This window comes from Cololabis saira, chromosome 19 (genome assembly GCF_033807715.1).
Source record: "Cololabis saira isolate AMF1-May2022 chromosome 19, fColSai1.1, whole genome shotgun sequence".
Taxonomy (NCBI): domain Eukaryota; kingdom Metazoa; phylum Chordata; class Actinopteri; order Beloniformes; family Belonidae; genus Cololabis; species Cololabis saira.
Genome location: NC_084605.1, coordinates 12,343,280 through 12,365,870, shown reverse-complemented (window position 1 = coordinate 12,365,870; position 22,591 = coordinate 12,343,280). Strand labels below are relative to the sequence as shown.

The window sequence follows — 22,591 nt, the reverse complement described above, 5'->3', positions numbered from 1 at the left end:
AACTGTCAACCTCAGTGGAAAAGTCTGCCTGTTACTGTCTATATTGTATTAATTGCACAGTGTATTTTAATTTAATTGTTATGCAGGAAAGGGATATTTGTTTTATTTTATTCAAGAAGCATTTTTATTCTATATATGCAGGCAGTTTATTTTTATTTCATTTGTTTTATACATTTTGATATTGTGCAGACCTCTGTTAATAAAGGAACCTGTGTGACATTTGGCACGAGGCTTTGTATTAAAACTGACTGTTTTTTTAAGGGTTTGCCTCAGAAAAAAATGAAGCTAACAGAGATGCTATGGTATAATGCTTTGGGGGAAACCCCAATTAAGGCACAGAAAAAATATCGAGATATATATCGAGTATCGTCATTCAGCTAGAAAATATCGAGATATGACTTTTGGTCAATATCGCCCAGCCCTACAAAGTATGTATAAAGTGTCGGATGTGCAGTGTGCAGTGAATACTGTGAAATGTGTAAATAGTATACAGTGAGTTATACATCGTAACAGTAGTGCAGGTTAAGGTGACGAGGTGGTTCATGAATGTGACTCCTGCCAGCTGTTCAGGAGTCTGATAGCAGAAGGGAAAAATTGTTTTTTTTGCTGCAACACGCTTTATCTCTGGCCTGAGGGTAGAATGATTTGTATAAAGATATAAAAAGATGGATTATGGTCTTACCAGTCCACACTGAGCGATCGTCTCCTGTACGATGATGGTCTGTCTGAAGTTGTCCTTTCTGCCTTAGCTGGACGTTCTTTCAGAGACAGACGATGAGTAAATTTGGAGATTCCTGACTCTGACCTGGAAGGTAGAATAGTAAAGAAAACCTATTAAGACTAGGGAGATACGCTTTACACAGCAATATTGTTTCATTATTGGGTAATACTAAACAAACTATTTATATTGGACCATGTACTTGGCACACATTCTAAATTATTAACAGCACTGAGCATAAGGTTTAAATCCAAGAAACACATAATGGCACTGGCACACAGCAGGGTTATCAGTATTGCACTGAACACATTTCTGGTTGGATGGCCTACATTTCTGCATACCTTTAAAACTAAACAGTTTAGCAGAAATTACATTGCTCATAGGAAATGGAAATCATGAAGTTGACAAACAATGCTTTAGCTCCCGGTGGTAACAAGGTTTCGGGTAAAGCTGCATACTCCCTGCATAATTTTCTGCAAATCTTTTTCCATAGAAAAGTCACACATTTTAATCTCCTTTACTGGGCCACTAATGTCCCAGTTCAACTTTGTTCAACTTTTGCCCCAGTTTAACTCAAAATTAAAAACAGTAAATGTGATATTTCTTCCAGGCTGTAACAAATTTGACGAGACTCCGCAATGCATTATTGCACTGGCAACACTGGAGACTAATCAAAATTAAATTATATTCTCTATCACAGAGCCAGAGAGGAATGCTGAACTGCAGAGCACATAATATATAAATTCACAATATTTATTATGCACAGTTTTTATTAAAAAAAATCAACCAAAATGAACATTAGTCTAAGTAGTTTGGATTTAATTTAGGGCAGTGGGAAAACAAAACAGTAGTGATCTAATCTAGCCATGAAGACTGTTTTTTTTTTGTTTTTTAAATGATGAGGGGTGCCCAAGCACCGCATGGGATTCTTCCCTCTCCTAATTTCACACACATGCTGTTTCCATTTCATTATTAAAATGGTAAAACATCCTTAATAATGACTCATAGATACTCGCACAGATCACAGATACATAGATCTCCTCTCAATCTGAGCCAAAAACCATTTTAGTCTCCATGGTGAGCTCTGCTGGAGACAAAGGAGCGGGTGGGTCGGGGTTCACACTGTGCAGACGACTGGGGCACTCTCTCGCTGCCACTCAAAGTCCTGTATCTGCTTTCATGCTTGTTAGCTCATGTAAGATGCATGTCTAAAAAACAGTTCACATAAGGCTTTTATAAAACAAGATTTATGTAACTGTAGAACAGCCCACACTGTTACTTTGATTAGTGACCAGTGACATGACTGGATGGCAGGTGGTGATTCAGTCAGTTACATCTAATTGAATGGTTCAATTGACATGTTAACATTGTACATTTTTTTTGGCATCCCAATGCAGAACTCTGAGAGGACCTTGAATGAGTAATTCATATGTTCTTGTCCAGAAGACTACTATTAGGACAATATCCTGTCAAGTTCAATGCTTCTATAACATACTGAACAGATCTAGGAGTAGTTGTATTGTGTTCATTATGTCTTCAGATAGATATCCTAAGGTTTCTTTTTTCCAGACAAAGTTCCGACTTCTTACCTTCCGTTCTAACAGTTTCGGTGGTTTTTCCAAACCTGGCAGGTTGGCCACCATTGTTGGGTGTAACGCGTTACTGTAACGAGATTACATTCGCCAGTAACGCAGTAATGTAACGCGTTACAGTTGTAATTTGGGTAATCCCGTTATAGTTACTCTAAGACAAGAAAAAATACGTTACTTTAGTTACTTTAAGCTTTTCAACTACATGTAGAACGGGAGAACAGAAAAGAAAATCAAACTTGCCTTTCATGCGTCTTCACGCGTTGCGCTGCAACACTTGTCTGACTTGAGGCTGATTTATGGTTCCGCGTTAAATCGACGCAGAGCCTACGGCGTAGGGTACGCGTCGACACACACCGTACGGTGCGCGTCGCCGCATACGCCGTACGCCGTAAGTTCTGCGTTGGTGTAACGCAGAACCATTAATCAGCCTTTAACGTGATCTTACGGGATTTTACGGGATTTTACGGGATTTTACGGGACTTCTGGTGCTGATCTGGGCACTGCAGTAATAAAGTTCCAACTACAGGACTGTCTCAGAAAATTAGAATATTGTGATAAAGTTCTTTATTTTCTGTTATGCAATTAAAAAAAACTAAAATGTCATACATTCTGGATTCATTACAAATCAACAGAAATATTGCAAGCCTTTTATTATTTTAATATTGCTGATTATGGCTTACAGTTTAAGATTAAGATTCCCAGAATATTCTAATTTTTTGAGATAGGATATTTGAGTTTTTCTTAAGCTGTAAACCATGATCAGCAATATTAAAACAATAAAAGGCTTGCAATATTTCAGTTGATTTGTAATGAATCCAGAATGTATGACATTTTTGTTTTTGTAATTGCATTACAGAAAATCACAATATTCTAATTTTCTGAGACAGTCCTGTACATGTTGTTCATTGGCAATCGAGTTATGGTGCAGCTCAGGTGAAATTGGGGAGTAATCCAAAAGTAATGTAACTAGTAATGTAACTAGTTACTTTCAGCAACCAGTAACTAAGTAGTGTAAGGGATTACTTTTTTTTAAAGTAACTAGTAATATGTAATGGATTACTTTTTTTGAGTAACTACCCCAACACTGTTGGCCACCCCCTCATAGTAAAAACAGCTGATAAGGACGTTGTCACTTCCCATCACGTGAAGCTCTGAGGAAGGCGGAAGAACCGCCAAAACTGTTAGAACGGAAGGTAAGAAGTCGGAACTTTGTCTGGAAAAAAGAAACCGGAGATCTACGAGTGCCTATTCAAAAAGATAAAATTTGATCAAGATCTTATTGCGTCATTGTAAATGTTCTTATTAAGGTGTTCTGACCTTGGAAATTAAAGTTAAACATTTTAAAGTTGTATGCCAACTGTGTTCTCTGTTACCTTGCTTGGAAAATCTTTTTATCGTTTGAAAATTAGACAAAACATGTCTTATTATGATTCATTGCCAATTTTTTTCCCCCTCACTTCTCTCTAAGAGTCTCATATCCTTGACAGGCCACCATAAATGTACATTTTAGAAAGCATAAAAAGCTAAAATCCTCATTTATATACAGCTGGAAAGCATTTTCTTCTAATGAAAAGAGCCCCTGACGATAGTCTGCTGCTCGATAACATATTCTTCTTTAGACCAACTGTTTTACCACAAACATGATGCCATAAGCTGAGATGACAGTGCATGAGTTCTCATTTATAATGACCTCATGCTCAGGCTTATCTAGTAGAACAACTCACAGCTTCACTGCCTGTGTTCCCACTCCTACACCCTCAACTACTGTTTCCTGTCCCAGTGCCAATTTCTGAAAAGAGTTGGTTGACCTCAAAGACAGAGGCATATTTTCCTGTGTGAATCATGCAAAAGGGGTGTGGGATTTTAGTCAGATGGCAGAGGAACCTCTAACTGATGGTAATAAGATAGGCTGGGCTTTGTCTTCTTCTTCTATAATGTATTTTAATTAAATTAGCATCACTCCCTTGTGCATACAAGCTATTGCCAGCAACTGACGCCAATGTGCATTTACATTGGCAGTAGATTTTAGTGATCTGCACAAGTCAGATTAATTAACAGACTTCTGAAGTGATTGGTTTGGGTCATCCTTGATTTTTAATGACTGCTTTGCTTCATCCAGTGTTGATAGAACGAGTTCCTTGTAAAACTTCAAACAACATTTTTTAAGCAAACACCTGACATGACCGTGGGACTATAGGATATGATGTGTAATGCAAGAACACCCATAAGATCATGAACTTCAAAGACATCGGGGGGCCAGTGAGCACAGAAAAAGACCGAGGGAATCCCTTTGAGGGGTTTAGATGAAAACTGCACATGCAAAACAGGTGGGTCCGCAGGCAACTGGCTGCCCCTTGGCTCTCGGAGTCTCAGCCCTGGCTCCGCCTCGTGCAGCTGTCCCTGATAACATCACAGCAGCAGGCACAACATGATGACACAATCCCCTTGGAGACCAGCTCAATATTCCGGTTGATTATCTTCTCATTAGAATTATATTTCCGCTTCCTCTCTATGTGTTGATTACAGTTTAGGAAATGAGTTATTGATTATTCAGTTACGGAACTGAGATTGAAGAAGTGAGCATTATACTGTATATGATCTTTAACCCATAAGACCCTATCCAACACGCAATCAGTAGATTTGAATCTGCAACATCACCATACAGAGTAGCAAGGTGTTTTTAGATAGCACTGTTGGGTTTCCCTGTATTATTTATATGTCAGAGGCATTCTGAATGTGACGGTTCTTGATCATTTATAAACCAATGCTTCTCCATCTTTTCCCTTGCTTTCAGTAAACACAGACAAAAGCCATCACATGAAGCATGGATGGAGACCACTAACAGAGCAAACCTGTACAGCTCAAGGGCTGGACTTTTGGTCAATTCCAGTATTTGTCTTTTCCCCAACATACAGGGGCTTAAAAAAACTTTAAAGAAAATTAAAGCTGCAAGCAGCGATGAACGGGCCCTCGCACTCACGTCCACCGCCCCCATAAGCATATCAGAAATGACACCACCCACGACTTCCTATGTCAAACCATTCAAAAGTTACAGCAGAAAATCGGGACAACCAATCAGAAGAAGGGGCGGGGCTAATTAAGGCCAAAGAAGCTCAAGGACTCATTACAGAGTCCCATGACACCGCCCACGACTCTTTATGTCAAAACATTCAAATGTTATAGCAGGAAATAGGGACAACCAATCAGAAGAAGGGGCGGGGCTAATTTTCACCAATTTTGGTCAAGGACTCAATACCGAGTCCCATGACACCACCCACGACTCTTTATGTCAAACCATTCAAAAGGTATGGCAGAGAAAAGTATTCTAGGGGGCGCTGTTGAGCCGTTAGGCAACGCCCATTAATGCAAACCATGAAATATAAAATTTATCGCCAAGCCTGGCTTGCATGCAAAATTTGGTGACTTTTGGAGAACTATCAAATATGGACCAATCAGATGAAGGGGACGCGCGCTTTTTCGCACCACATTTTGAGGTATAACACACCTGGGTGCACGTTACGGTTCGGGCCGTATTAACTGCCGAAGGAATGGCATAAATTTCGCCAAAATGACACGATTAATTCAAAATGGCCGACATCCTGTTCGGTTTCGGGCATGACCCCAAGAGACTTTTGTTTAAGTTGCGCCATCATACAGGTGTGTACCGATTTTCGTGCATGTACGTCAAACCGTATCGTGGGGCTTGAGGCACAAAGTTTTCTAGGGGGCGCTGTTGAGCCGTTAGGCCACGCCCATGAATGCAAACCATTAAATATCAAATTTTTCGCCAGGCCTGGCTTGCATGCAAAATTTGGTGACTTTTTGGGCACGTTAAGGGGGTCAAGAAGGCCTTCCTTTTGTCAGAACAATAAGAAGAAGAAGAAGAAGAAGAATTCCTGCAAATACAATAGGGCCTTCGCACTGCAAGTGCTCGGGCCCTAACTATACCATCCCTAGAGTATGTCTTATTAAAGTTTTGCAGTCACATATTTGCAGTACCTCAAGCGCTGATTTCTGGAGTCTGTAGTCCTGCAATGACAAAGCCTACAACTTTGGTGATTCCCTCTTGCATCACTTTTAATTTAAATTTTTTTTAATTTTTTTTAGTTTTTTTTTTGTGAAAATTTGTGTGAAATGTTTCTAAAACACACCAGACATGGCCAACCAGAAGAAAGCTGAGATCTCCAAGACCTTCAGCCAATCAAGAAACACTAAATAAAAGACATTTAATTTAAAGGAGGTTGTGTTGTTGTTTTTGTTCAATCTTTTTCTAAAGTGATAAACTGTTTGATGGGTCTGAAGCTAATGTAGAATTAAGGTAAGACAAAAATGGCTAGATGATCATGTAATGTCAACTTTAACAGAGTATATCAAAGGATCTTTATAAGCAGTATGTGGTCTCCCACAGACTGCTGGTTCTGCTAGAGGTTTCTTCCAGTTAAAAGGGAGTTTTTTCTTCTCACAACTGCCTGTTTTTTGCTCAGGATGGGGAATTGTATTGGGGAAAAACTTTGATGCAATCCAATGGTTTCCTAAGCAAGGCAATAATAAGTATTATTGATATTGTATCAACTGCACTCATTAACCATTTTGATTTAATCCCTCTTTAGGGGGTCGCCACAGCGGATCATAGTCAGCACATCGATTTTGCTATTGTATTAATTGGACTAATTTGGAATGAGCTGAACTGCATTGTTGATGTGCTTTGAGATGACATTTGTCACGATTTGGAGCTACAGAAACATTGATGAATTCAGTTTAAACGAATATGTAAAGAATATGTCATGATATGTGGTAAAAGAGAGTTCCAATGCTGACAAGTAAAAGCTAAATAAGCAGGAATTATAATTAAACCAAAACATTTAATACATTCTCCTACAAGGGATGGTATCTGGAAACAGTCCAAACAAAGGTGAGGACAGATGAGGTGGAAGAGACAGAAACAAGGACAAAGAAGATGATGAGTTGCATGGGCCAAATAAAGTCATTTCAAATTAATAACAGGTAAAGTACAAAGCTACCAAGACCTAGCACGTAACTAGAGAAGCAAGCAAAACTCATTCATGAAGATGAATTTGTCTCAAACTAAAACAGGGAGTCCATTTATAACACAAAACACGAAAATCTAATGCCAAGGCTTAAATAAAACAATCCAACAAAAAAAATTAATAAATAGCACACACAAAAACCTGTAGACCACAGGATAGTGCTTAAAGGGGACCTATTGTGAAAAACACGTTTTTTCTTGCTTTTAGCAATAAAGTTGCCATTTCTGAACATTCAGTGTTGTGATTTCTTTACAGTTAACATGATTCATTTGTCTTGTAACATAAGAATGAAATGATGAGGAATTGGAGTAAAAAACTGTGGTGTACCTGTTTAGAATTCAATTAAAACTTCCTGTGTGAATTAGTGTGAAGACGAGGTGAATCGTTCCCTCTTCAGGTAACTAAAGGCTGATTTATGGTTCCCAACGCAAACGCAAAGCCTACGGCGTAGGGTACGCGTCGATTTAACGCAGAACCGTAATTCAGGCTTTAAGATCCCAGGGAGTCGTTTACACATGTCATAACTGCATATGAGCGTCCGACTATCGCGTCGACCTGCGTGACATCGGACGCTCTCTGTCCACATTGAAACTGTTAAACTCGCGGCCAGTTAGGACAGTCCAATACAAAAACAATAAAGCAATGGAATTGATTTTGTCGCTGACGCTCGCATCGCATGGGACACGCTTTAATAGTGTACGGAGCCGGCTCTTCTGCCCAGAGCGAGGCTTTGTGTCCTCCCCTGCTACACGTCATTCAGGCAGCCAATCAGCACAGTGCCTCATTATCATAGCCTCCCCGCCCCTCAGAATCCCTCATAGAGAAGGAGGTTAGAAGCGTTAAAAATAAAGACATGGCCCAGAGGCTGAATTTCTGATTTATGTAGAAAAAACAAGCTTTTGATTGTTTTAAAATATACATTAATTGCCATAATAATAATAAGGTCCCCTTTAAGGTGGGAACAAAACCCCACAGAAGAATGGGCTGTATGGTATGTAGCTTGCAGTTTTTGAGCTATATGTATGTCATTTTCCATTCATCTACAGCAGGGGTATTCAATTAAAATTCAATGAGGTCCAGTTAGTAAAATTTCCTTCCAGCGAAGGTCCGAACCTCATAATGTCTAAATTGTGTCCTATAGCCTACCCCTATGTCCAACAAATAAAATCAACAACGTACATTTTCATATTGTTTCAACAATATTTATTCTCAATTTTCAAAGTGGGACTTTAACATACACATGGAACTTGTATGGCACTTGAATAGTAAACAAACAGCTGCCTTTACCATAAATAAAAGTATTCCCAGCTTAATGAACTTAAGGCCTACATTTCAAGCAAAAGAAAACAACACAGACTATTCAAAATAAAATAAATAAAAAAGTGCCTCTTTAAAAAAAGTGCCAACAGAGCCCCTCTTTATTTTTTTTCTTTTACATTTTTTCTACTTCTTCCTGAATGAGAGAAATGAGCATGTGACTGCCCTGCCAGTATTTTGAATCTTGGCTTGAATGGAGTTAGTGCCATTCTCATGCACATGTGTATGACATGTGTATTTGCCTGATTTTTTCACACAACTCGTCTTTTTGTTTTCCTTCATGTAACGGCGTTTAAGCACTCCTTCACAACTGTCCCATCACTAAATGTTTTCTTATGTTGCCTCAAAATCCATGCTACCCTTAGTGCGCATTCATTTGCCCGTTGCTGGGCTGTAAATGAGTGCGTGATGAGTCGGGTAGATCTGTCATACTGTGCTCTCAGTTCGGCTATTTTGCGTGCCCTCAGCTCGGACTTCAGTGGATAAATTTAGTCAAAAGATTTGTGTTTTGTCTCGTAGTGGTGCTTCACATTACCGCTTTTGATTAATGCCACGTTTTCGGAACATATGAGGCACACCGGTTTATAACTGGCTGCCGGAAGAATGAACATAAATTGGTCCGTCCATTGATCTTTAAAAATTCAGTTTTCTGCATCATTTTTCCTTATTTTGGAGTAAGCCATGCTTCGCTGTCTCTCTCACGTCTCTACTCTTCCTCTCTCCACAGTCCACAGCGTGCAGGCCATGCAGGGTAAACAAACAATTTGATTGGCTCAATTGAGTAACGCTATTGCCGTGTTAACTGGATTAGCTCCGCCCCCTGTCTAAAGCCGACCCGTGACCGTCAGAAAAAAATATATTTTGTCAACTTTTTATTTCTTTTTCATTTATATATATATATATATATATATAACCCTACAACCATTTGGTTGGAATACGCATCTATATAAGCCATCCGACTCCAAATAGGGTAAAAAGATAAATAGCAACATAATTAATGGAATGCAAACTTTGTTGTTTTTTTTAATCAAAAAGAACATTTAAAGGTGCAACCTAAAGTTGTTATAATTGTTTTACAATTTTTTTTTTCACTTCGTACTTTCAACATACAGTATAATTCGGTTCTGGTACATGTAGCTAGTAACTCCCCAGTTCTGATAACTCATGTAACTCACATTTGATAGCTTACCTAAAACTGTATATCCCTCCCATTTAAAAGCAGCTGGCTCTCTGCAATTATGAGCAGATTATGATCTTGCCAGCATCAGTAACTTTCCCCAATCCTGTAGCACAAGAGTGCTTTTGTCAGCCCTGAACGGCATGTGTGATGATACGGAGAAAGTGTTGACCGACGCTCATATACACACTTCCAGCCTTCACACAAGCATTCACAGTGTCACTGTGACGGATTGCTTTCTTGCAAACAACTCACTTAATGTCACTTTCTCTCGCTGTTTCGTTGCCATGGCAGCAATTAACTTTTCGGAGGCATTTATGAGCAGGAGCGCTGCTAAAGAACTGATTGTTCTCCCTCATACTACACAAAGCTATTGACGGAGCACTTTGACCCCGCTCATAGGCTCACTAACTTACTACTTGAGAGCAGATTTAAGACTGCCTGGAATTCTAGCAAAACCACTGCTGCTCAGAGATGTTTACCTGCAAACTGCAGGCAGCAGCAGCTTATTTACAGTGTAGCAATATTCAGTTTAATAACTTTCTATTTATACGGCATTCTGAGTAACCCAGTCTTTATTGAGCTTGTTATCATTTGTTTCCTCCAGTACATGTAAAACTACTGTTCAAGCGGTGTGCTCGGGGCACTGGTAAAAGTGACACCAGCTACCCAGAGGGAATCACAGGAATACATTTCTTCCCAAAATCAACGGTAAATTACGAAAAAAGTCTGCTTTGGATAAAGCTATGTGGACGGCCAGACTCGTAGTTCAATCCTTCACCGTGCTATCAGCTAAACTAATCAAAAGATCTTGTTTTTGCTGAAAAACTACATGGTACCTGAAGTGTTCCTTTTTATTTATATCTAGTTGCTGTAGATTTTCTCTGGTACAATAATTGGAAATAAAGTGATGTAAAACCCAATTTTTACAATGGAAGTGCACGGGAGAGATGCCAGTTTTTTCCGACCTAGCAACGGGGCGGGGCTTGACAAAGGGTCAATCGATTCCAAATGTGAGATATACAAAAATAAAAAAATATGCAGTGGTGCTCTCATCCCTTAGAAAGGTCTGGATGCCCACAGAATGCAACAGTAGTAGGCAGTCTAGCAATCCCAGTGTTTCCCCTACCATTATATAGGCCTGGCGGGGCCGCCAGGCCAACGAGACCCCCCGCCAGGCCTAAAAAAAAAAAAATCAATGATCATTTACGTTTAGGAGCCTCTGCGCAGCGCTGTTCTGCAACGGGAGTCAACCTGCTTCGTTGCCTAGTAACGATGCGAGTACCGCTGCTGAGATCGCGGGCATATTGTTATATATTATGGGATGTATAGAGTTTGTAGCTAGCCAAAAAAAAAAGAAAAAATATCACGGGCGATAGACAACATGATATAAAGAAATGTTTCTGCCAGGTCCGTGTGTTTGTGTTTGCATGAGACGCTGCAGGGAAGCATGAAGGAAAAAACAGCTCGACGACACACCATGTGTCCGCGGGGTCCTAGCGCCAGCCATGTATGAGCGTCTAGGCTGATTTATGGTTCTGCGGTACACCAACGGCGTAGGGAAAAAAAATCTTCTACAATGTTTAAATTATTTATAACTGATATAATCTCAATTGTGAATAGGGATGTTTTGTGGCATATGCCGTCAGCACAAGCAGCTGTAAAAAGAGGACCATCCCAGAGGGTTTTCATAGAGATCCCTCTGAAATATATAGAAAAGATGCTCAATGCTCATATGGGGTCAGACCTTTCTGGCCCATGACACTTTGGTTAAAGGTTAGATTAAATCTTATTATTTCATTGAAGTGATATCATTCAGCAATATAGGCCTACAATGATTTTAATGTAAAACTTTGTTATATTGCTACATGTCCAATATGCCGTCCCACGCGCCTCGTCTGTTTAAGATTTTTTCGGTGGGTACCACCGGGCCTGAAAAAAATTCTAGGGGAAACATCCAATACATTTAAAAAAGAAAAGAAAAAAAAGAAACCCTTTACAAGATTTAGCCAAGATAAGAACATTCTCCAGCAGTGTCTTTATATTTATCTTTTATCATGTTCACCATGATGACTTCACTTCAAAGTTTTACCACATGAAACAGGCCTAAAAAAATCTTAAAAGGTAAACTAGTTCAAGAACATTATTTGGAAGTATGCTTTTGTGAATTGACCGATTGTAAATACCAAAACTTTAAGAATTTACATACTACATTAAGGAACTGTACTGAACTGTACTGTAAACATTATACATCTTTAAAAATGTAGTGATTTAGTATTGTCTATATATTTCTGAGCCTGACTGAAAAACATCTGCATAGTTGAGATATTTGATTGTCGAAGATGTTCTGCACAGATTCTCATATTATGCAGAGGGGTTTTGTGTAAGATGTGTTTAAAAGGACCCCATTGAAACTATGCATTACACAATCTATGTGGTCTGTCTGAGGTTGGGCTGCCCTCAACCGCAGATCATATTCCAGATGGCCAGGGCACAGACAATATAGTAAATCAAGAGCGGGACAGACAAATACCTGAGCCTGTTTCAGCAATTATGGGCAATGGCTGTCTACCTAAAACAACTATTTTGTACCAAAGGGAAAACAAAGCAGTAGGATTTCTTTCATCTCTGTCTGCTGCTATGGCTTTTCTTCCATGCCAGTGGAACAATTATACATTGAAAAGAATGTAACCACCCAACAATGGATGCAGACGAAAATGTTTGCATGTACACAAACACGAGAAAAATATCTCATGAACATACCCTTCAATGTGTTTCATTAGGCAAACAAAAAGGCTTTCAGTGGTCCAATCATAAAAGAACGCAGCCAAGCTATGAACATTGTTAATTAAAACCTGCTCAAAGAAAGCCTTGTTTTCCACTCGCCAAGCCTATCCAAACCCATGTCTGTGTGTATGTCTCTTGACATGGCGGAGGGTGCTTTTATTTCACTTGGACCCGGGTCTCACTAATAAAACATGGTGATGTTTCTTCAAGCTAACAAGGTTTTACACCGGTTGTGATACAATTACATTATCTGAACTGCTGAAAGTATAATTGGTAGCTGTGAGGGTTAGTGAATGAGAAGCAATAACACAGCAGAAGATGTTGTGTAATATCCAAAGCTTTCTGGAGTCTCTGAATTTAGTTCGCCTAATGTTTGGAAATTATCTAAAAATAAAAAGGATCAAAACGGTTCAATGCATGACCGAAAACAAATCAAAACAGCCGTTATCATGACTGAAAGGATAGTTCTTCTGGCAGCTACGCGAGTGTAAAGGAGTGCGGAGGCCAGTTCATGAATAAACTTTAACAATAACTGGCTCAACATACAGAGCTAAGGATCTAACTTCAATGTTCGCTGCCAGAGGATGGGATTCTGCTTTTGTCCAACATGTCTTTTCATATGCTGTCTATCCACCCACTTTGGTAAAGAGATATTTCCATCTCAACTATTTTCCCTCCATCCCTTCATTTGCACGTCTCTGAGTCATGCTCATCATTTCATCTTTTCTTTTTCTTTCTTTTTTTTCAGATGTCTCCCTTTCATTACCTTACTGCTGTTTTCCACAGAGTCGGCCCATTCAAATTTTGTCATGCAGACAAAAACACGGGAGGAATTCGTTGCAGTTTCCCTCCTCGGTTGGCTCCCTGTGGTCTTTGGCTTGATACCATTCCCCCAGTCCTTCTTTGTGTTTGATGTGTGGCATAATGCCGATTTGATGCAGGGAGATATACAGATGATGGATTTGCAGTCAAATCCATCTTGAACTGAGCTGACAAGCGCATAGAAGCCTGAAAATTATTAGAGTCTGTAGCTGGAGTATCATGCCACTGAGAGAGGAGGAGGAGGAGGGGGCAAAAGCAACCAGTGCCAATTTCCACTCGCTTTCAGTAAGGTGGAATGAGATAATAGTGAATGTAATTTTGGGGAAATTGATCTAGGATAAATAGCTATTACAGTGGGGAGATGCGGTATCATCCAACTGAAGGTACGGCAGTTTGTGTTTATGTGTGTACAGATCTTCCACAGAGCCGCAGTATGAAGTCGTTAAAACTCCAACGGCTGATCCAAGCCTCACAAATGCATTGGCAGTAACAGTGCTGTTACCGCCGATGCATTTGTGAGTCTGACCTGACAACAGGAACCAATCATCACACCAACTCACCTGACGCTGCAACCCACTAATGGCTCTGCATAGTCTAACAACTAGGGGTGGGTATTGGGAAGGACCTCACGATACGATACGCATCACGATACTTGAGCCACGATACGATACGCATTGCGATATCCCGATTATGCGATATCCCGATTATTATATTCTACATAGTTCACCGAAAAATTTAAAAATGCATTACACATCTTAAAATCCAAGTTGTATATATGTACATCAGATGATAGTGATGTATCTTATAATCCGAGTTGCACGTTCATCAGATTATAGTGACAATTCATGGGACAAACTGAGTCAAAACAATGTTTTATTATAACTATACAAGCTAAAGTTACAACATATTTGTATATGTTTTTCATATTATTTACATCATATGAAATTAACATTAAATTTAGTATGAGGTTGCTTTAATTATGTGGCAAATGATAATAAAGAAATAAAGAAAGATGGGTACTAAAACCAAGGACAGGCACAGTGATCAGTCAGTATAGATATAAATCCATAAATAAATAAACCTCTGTCCATTATTTTTCATTTTTCAAGGACAGGCAATTGTGTTATATAAAAAATAAATTATAAAATGAAATAAAACGTGAAATAAAACCTGAGCTCAGTGCAGGGCCCTCCCAGGGTTGGTAGAGAGTGGCAATGCCCAGGACTGTCACTTAGGTAGGAGCACTGGGTGATATAATGGGAAAAAAATCGGGGATAAAAAATATTTAAAAAAAAAAAAATCGATATTCAAATTTTGAATATCGATATTGAATCGGCTGGAAAAGTATCACGATATATTGCCATATCGATATTTTTGCCCACCCCTACTAACAACTATCCTTGACTCTTTTCTCAGATGAGACTCCAGCTGCCCTTCTTCTAGGACACAGAAGAACTTGTAAAGCCTGGATCTTAACCGCCTGTATTGGTGCATTCACCACTGACAGCACAACTGCCGCTGGCCTGCAGAGCTTCAGGAAAAGTATGAATATGAGTCTGGAAAGGGGAACCTACACGAGTACATCCCTTTATTAAAAAGAAATTGCAGTAAGTATGCTATCATTTAAGTGATTACTTCTGAGTATATGACGATCTGCGTGCCAGCCGCACAGAGATCTGAAGATTGTAGAGGTCAGGCCTGATAGAGACTGAGTCCCTTCTGGAATCATGTTTATGGCCTTGAAACAGCAAAACGCGTGCGCGCACACACACACACATTCAGGGCACCCCACTTTTCTTCGTGCAGCCACAATTGAGCATGGCGTCGAGATTCCAATCAGGGCTGAGCCAGCAGACTGAGAGGATTATTTATGCTGGAAGGGATAAGGAAAAGGAAACCTCAACGAGGGAGAGGGAGACATATGCATGTTTGCTACATTTTCTTTTGGATAAGAAATGAAAAAAACACAACAAATTTGTCCAGAAAATATTTCTGAAGTCCTCGTACGAAAAAACTATTTTATTCAGGTTTCAATAGTCAAACAGTGAAAGTAAGTATTGTAGAGAATGATAGGCAAAAATATGATCACACCAACATCTAAACTCAGTCCGACACCTCACCAACATGGTCAATGGTAAGTTTTGGGTCTGCAATGACTAGCGGGATTTAAATGAATAAGTAGAACTGAGCTCTTAAGGGTTTTAAAAGCTTAATTCAGATACATATCATAAATTGTGCCAGTGTCCTCATTATCAAAACTGGCAGTTAGTAAAACTTTTAAAATTAAAATGCTTTCTTTTAATATACTTTGATTTGAATGGTGGGCTGGTTTATGGGTTGCTGCTGGTAATTTGGACATTTTATTCTAATTTCTTTTATGACAAGTAACCATGACAACAGGAAAGATAAGTCCAAATCCAGACGAGTTAAAGAGGAGCCATTCGCACTTTCGGACCGGAGAAACGCAGCGAGCAAGTGTGATCACGTTAGAGGTGTTTCTTCACTCTATGGTCATGTACACTTAGTTTGATATGGAGCAAATAAATCAGTATCATTAGTCTATCAATATGCTGCAAATGGCAAGTTAGAAAAAAGACAATGTAATTACTGCCACTTCAAATCGATTATTGTTGAAATTCTGAGTTACTTTGTATTCGTAGCAAAAGCAGTTCAATATTTGTAATCATATGCCAGTAAATTATGAGGATCCAAAAATGTTTCTGAGAAAGCTGATCAAATTTTTATGTGTGGTTTCAAACATGAGTGGTGGTTTGGCAAAGAATTTAATGTGCAACGTGACAGAAGAAAATTTCCCTGAGGACTCCCCAAGCTAATGCTCTTGTGAGCACGAAGTCCTTCTATGTTTCACTCGTATATGTGTATCTACGTGTGTTTTTGGTGTGTAGCATGCCACAGAATGTAAGTACATGTGCTTGCACTGAAAGTCAGAACGGAAAAGGTTATACCTGAGAAAAAAGCAGAGTTTTAAATGTTAGTTTTTTTATCCCTTTGCATCTCTGTCCTTTGCTTCCTTTTTTCTGTCATAGACACACACAAACATGCACACAGTTGTGTCCATGCTTTACCAAAACAATAGCTGTCTCTGCCTGCTGAGTTTTTTTGGCTTGGCAGCCTGGTTTTGGGAAGTTCTCAACCAGACCAACATCACTCCGGCCAACCCACATCAAATTACACACACACACACACACACACACACACACACACACACACACACACACACACACACACACACACACACACACACACACACACACACACACACACACACACACACACACACACACACACACACACACACACACACACACACACACACGCACAAACAGGACTTGATACCTCTGCTTTCACTATAAGGATAACAGATAAAACAGCAACAGCAAGAGATAAGTGACATAGTTCCAAACACACACACACATACGCGCACGCACGCACGCACGCACGCACGCACGCACGCACGCACGCACGCACGCACGCACGCACGCACGCACGCACGCACACACAAGATCAACTATACAAATAGAACCATACTCAGAAAGTGAGTCAGTGGTAGTCTCCTCCAACCCGCTGAGTTAGCTCCCTCTCTCACCACCATTACCACTATTGTAAATACTCCTCAGTATGTATTTACACTGGGATTTCTGAACCCTGGAAAAAAACGAGGTGAAAAGAAGAAAAAAAAAGAAAAAAGCCTGGAAAAACGAAGGAATGTGTGTCGCGTCTCGTCAGACAGTGGGAACACTCAGCCATTATCATCTCTCAGCTACATTTGCCTCGGATTATACCTTCAGGGAACACGATAGAGTGATGTGGTGGGTCCTTGATCTGTATCGCTGCCCTCTGTTCTCTCTGTTTGTCACCGAGTTGTTTGTTGTGCTCATATCTAAATGGTGCTAAAAAGCAAAGAAAGAAAAACACAGAGAACAGCTCAAAGAACTGAACATCAAAGACGGAGGTTCAAAGTTCTGTGATGTACACCTACGGGACACAGTGCACTCAGCCATGAGACCGCGTTGGCAGCACACTAAATAACAATCAGAATATCAGCGACGTCATCAGCATTAATGCAGAATTAATTGCAGGCGGGCTTGGCGTATGTGTTACTTGTAGTCATGACAACAAGCAGCCACTACAGGGAGGGGAAGTCTTTCAAGTGTGAGAATAAGAAGTCTCTGTCACATTACAGAAAAATATGAGCAGCTTTATTTTAAAGACAAGATTGTGAAGTTTAAAAATTCCTCTCCTTTGTCTTAGAAATAATAATAATAATAATAATAATAATAATAATAATAATAATAATAATAATAATAATAATAATAATAATAATTATTATTATTATTATTAAAGCTGCAAGCAGCGATGAACGGGCCCTCGCACCCTTGTGCACGTTCAGGCATGCTGCAGTGGAAGCTCTTGTATGACTTGCATGTAGATTCTTCAGGCATGGACATTTAGCGGATGACACCACCCACGACTCTCTATATCAAACCATTCAAAAGTTATGGCAGAAAGTAGGAACTATCAGATATCGACCAATCAGATGAAGGGGCGGGGCTAATTTGCAGCAATTATGTTCAAGGACTCAAAACCATATCCGATGACACCACCCACGAGTCTTTATGCCAAACCATTCAAAAGTTATTGCAGAAAATCGGAACTATCACATATCAACCAATCAGAAGAAGGGGCGGGGCTAATTTGCACCAATTAAGGTGAAGGAGTCAAAACCGAGTCAGATGACACCACGCACGACTCTATGGGAAACCATTTAAAGTTATAGCAGAAAATAGGGACTATCAAATATGGACCAATCAGAAGAAGGGGGCCGCACTTTTTGGCATCTATCATCATCACGGTAACGCTTTTGACTTTGAGAAAAGTAATGCGCATCGTTGCAGGATGGAGATGCACATTTTGATGTATAACACACCTGGGTGCATGTTACGGTTCGGGCCGCATTAACGGCCGAAGAAATGGCATAAATTTCCCCAAAATTACATGATTAATTCAAAATGGCCGACTTCCTGTTCGGTTTCGGCCATGGCGCCAAGAGACTTTTCTTTAAGTTGCAACATGAATACAGGTTTGTACCGATTTTCGTGCATGTACGTCAAACCGTATGGTGGGGCTTGAGGCACGAAGTTTTCTAGGGGGGCGCTGTTGAGCCATTAGGCCACGCCCATTAATGCAAACCATGAAATATAACATTTTTCGCCAGGCCTGGCTTGCGTGCAAAATTTGGTGACTTTTGGGGCACGTTTAGGGGGGCAAAAACGCCCTCATTTCGTCGAAAAAAAAAAAAAAACGAGAACGAGAACTCCTACAGATACAATAGGGCCTTCGCACTGTAAGTGCTCGGGCCCTAATAATAATAAAAGCTGAATGACATCAAAGGTGTAGCACAGAGAAATGTTCCAGCTGTCAGCAACCTGCCATAAAATGTCCAAACTTAAGATAAGGTAGAATGTAAAAAAACATTTTTAATTTGGGTTGATTTGCAAGTGAATAATTTCCTTGACAAACTGAGAAATTACAATAAGCCACTATAATGATATATACTGTAGTTTCAAACACTCAAAAACTAAATTATTCTATCTTACACACTTATCTACAGCACAGTCATGTAACTAAATAAGTCTACCGGTAATTCAATTATCTTCATGTTATCTGTTGCTAAATCCCTCATTACATCTTCCTTTATGGGAGTAGAAAAGACAAGTGAAACTGAAGCCATAAAGTTTTGTTATTTGCCACATGACCAATTACCTGAAGCTTGTGAAAAGGAAGTTGCAGTGAGTTAATGAGAACTTCTAGCAATAGTCCTTCGTTAATAAGAAACAAGGGAAATTCAAAGCAATGGAATTAGGAAGGAATATAGGAATAAAGGAATATAGCCTGACGTGAGCAATACCAAGCACCATTTTCATTTTATCAGAGCTGAGGTGCAGGAAATGGCTCTGCACACCAACTTTGATTGAATTTAATTATATTTAAACGGTTTTTGTTGACATGCAGAAGCTTATTATCACTAACTGATATGAAGTCCAAGGAACGGGAAATGGACTTGTTAGAACTGATAATGTTTCCAGGCAAAGGCGCATCAGAGAGTAGAATAGAGAGAAAATGATTGTTAACCCTATAAAGCCAGATGTATTGGATACATGAATCTCTGAGACCTTTTATATCATCCTCATAATCAAAAAATGAAAACAAAACAATATTTTAAGAAACCATATTATTAAAAAAGAAAAAAAAAACTAAATAAAAAAATACATTAACTTACCTAACGTATTCATAACGATAAGAAAATGAAAATGTGAAAATGTTAAATACCAAAATGGTATTTTAGATTTTTTATACGTAATTAACAAAAACCGATTTTTCTCTGTTATTTCATATGTCAGGCATTAAAAGGTTAAACATGCCATAATAGACAATGAAGACATTAGAAAAAAGAGAAAAACATGGCTCATACCAATCTATTTAGGTTGGCTTCTACAGGTTAACGACAGGTTTGAGATGGAAAAGCACACTCCTTCGGTGCGTGGGAGAGTGTACAGAACAGTTTTCTGTCTCTTTTTCTCAAGCAAACTCCTGCTACTCTCCATCCCTTTCATACATTACTGCTTGTCTCCTGGAAACAAATGTACCCGACTCGGGCACACCGAGTGCTCGCTGCACCATTATACGATGCAAATCATCAGACATGACAAAAAGATAAAAGTGTACATTGTATTCAAGACGTGGTACATGCATCACAAATCAGCAACTTCTAAACGTAAACATTGAAGCCTGAACACTCAGCACACGCTTCCAAAGAGACTGTTATTTTCACATTTGGAAAACATTTACGGTCAACACGTGAACTCCTGAGACAGAGCGTGTTCTTTTATTGAGCCTGATTACCAGTCTGTCATTTGTGATGGATAACGTTTGTATTAGAATGCATCTGTGTATCTTCAAAGATATCACTCACACATGTAATGTGTATCTGCTTATAGAAGCCTCCATCTTTAACAAGGGGAGGCATGTTGCTATGATACTATGTGAACACCATTCAAAGCTGCATTGTAAAAAATCTTGATTGCGGCCCGTAAGAATAAACTGTTGCAGGAATGCAGGAAAAACAAAGAAAAGCAAGATTACATTGCCAAAAAGAGAATAACTTTCAAAGAAGGATAATTAGAGCAAATAATCTAATTAACAAACTAGTCTCAAATAAAGAATCTGGAGAATTCCTGGGGAGAAATAAACATACATTTTGACGCTTTCTCCCACAGGCGATGTCAGGAGACATTTTTGTCCTGAAGTTAAGTATAGAGCATGAGAAGTTGCTTCATGATGTTTTAACCTGTCAGCACATTTTTGGAAGAGAGTGGACACACTTTCTGTTGTCATGGTTACTTTCACTACTGGACAGAGAGAGAAAGCCACGGAGGAAGAGAGAGAGGAATAGCAGTTTGTAATTTGCTTGATTTTTGCAATGCAGAGCAGTTTCTGGGGAAGAAATGGAGAAGAAAATGAAAGGAAAAAGGGCTTTACCGGCAGAAGTAAAATAATAGCCCCCAGCAGCAATATTTGATGAAACTGCTTGAGATCAATGATATTGATTTATACAACGTTTCCAGTCGTCCTGGTATAATGATGACGTGAAAAAAAATCAACTGAACTTGACAGCAAACTCACAGCAATGCCTCATCCACTTAATTTTTAGATCTACGATCAGATTCCACTTGTATATGGATGTGACATGGAAAAGACTTAAGATGTCTTTGATCTTATAACTTCATAGAGAAAAGAAAATATTTTAAAATTATGGTCCACCATTTGTGCAGCTTACATTCCCATACGAACATAGCAGTGCAGTTTGGGTCTCCAATGTTGCATATTAACGAAGATTTCTGGACCAATGTCTCTCAGACAAACCAGACCCAACACTACATGACACCTTCATATCAGCTGTCAAAGGGTCAAAGGGTCAAAGGGTAACAATTTGGGCCAGTTTTGCAGCTACAGGATCTGGGCACCTTCCAGTTGCTTTAAGTCGGAGCAAACTGTTACAGTACACACACGCACGCACGCACGCACGCACGCACGCACGCACGCACGCACGCACGCACGCACGCACGCACGCACGCACGCACGCACGCACGCACGCACGCACGCACGCACGCACGCACGCACGCACGCACGCACGCACACACACACACAGGTAGTTGGAGTGGATTTCAAAAATAATCTGATTTGATTTTCCTATTGAATTGAAATTTAACAAATGACTAATTTGAACGTTCAAAGTTGAGAAAACTAAGCACTTTAAACTACACACCTATGAAATGCAAAAAAAAAAGAAATTATCTAAAATTAGAAGTTGATCCTCTCATGTGATTATGTTGATAGCAATTAGTCCAACGGAGCCTTTTGTTGACACAAGACAAAACTCTCTGGTTGACAAGGCTATCTAACAGTAATAAAGTCCAAGGTAGTCAACAGAAGGTGTGTTGGTTCTGGGAACCAAGACTAAGTGATTAAATAAATAACAGCTTCTCATTTTTGTTTGCAAATTCTCCTCTTATGCTTTCCAAAATATCACAGCTAGTTTGTTTGTACTCTTTTCTCAGTGCAGCCCTGAACAACGGCATGCCTGACAAGTATTATTTGTAGGGAATGGATTACGAGTTAGGCCTATAATCCTGATTTGCTTTGAAACACAAAACACAGATTTTGTGTTCATTTAAACACAGATGAATGAGGTCAAATTTTTAAATGAGGATGTTAATTATTTTACCACACTATTAGATTATGTATAATGTGAATATCTACATTTCCATAATAACAGGTGTTTTATTCCAAAACCTTTGTACAGTAGTAGGTGGAGTGCAAATGAAAATGACAGTTTGCAATCACTGAACATGCTGCCACCACAGATCTCCCATGATTCAATGAGCAATGCTGTAATCAATGGGAATCCAATGAATAATACCCACAATTACTTCTTAAATGATGCAGTCACTCATTTTACTGTTGCCAGTGAGACCATACACTGCAAAAACACTCTTTCTGGAAATAACATATATATAATATTCCTAAATATAGTCAAATTGTTTTAAAG

At 39.3% G+C, this 22,591-nt stretch overlaps 1 protein-coding gene across 1 annotated transcript in view; it reads right to left on the bottom strand.

Annotated features, from left to right (window-relative positions):
* The window catches only part of LOC133419084 (ankyrin repeat and fibronectin type-III domain-containing protein 1), a 176,143-nt gene that overhangs the window by 59,834 nt on the left and 93,718 nt on the right, over positions 1-22,591 (bottom strand). Inside the window, exon 6 of the mRNA XM_061708101.1 lies at positions 683-805. Coding sequence (XP_061564085.1) covers positions 683-805 — 123 coding nt within the window. The remainder of the gene's footprint in view (positions 1-682; positions 806-22,591) is intronic.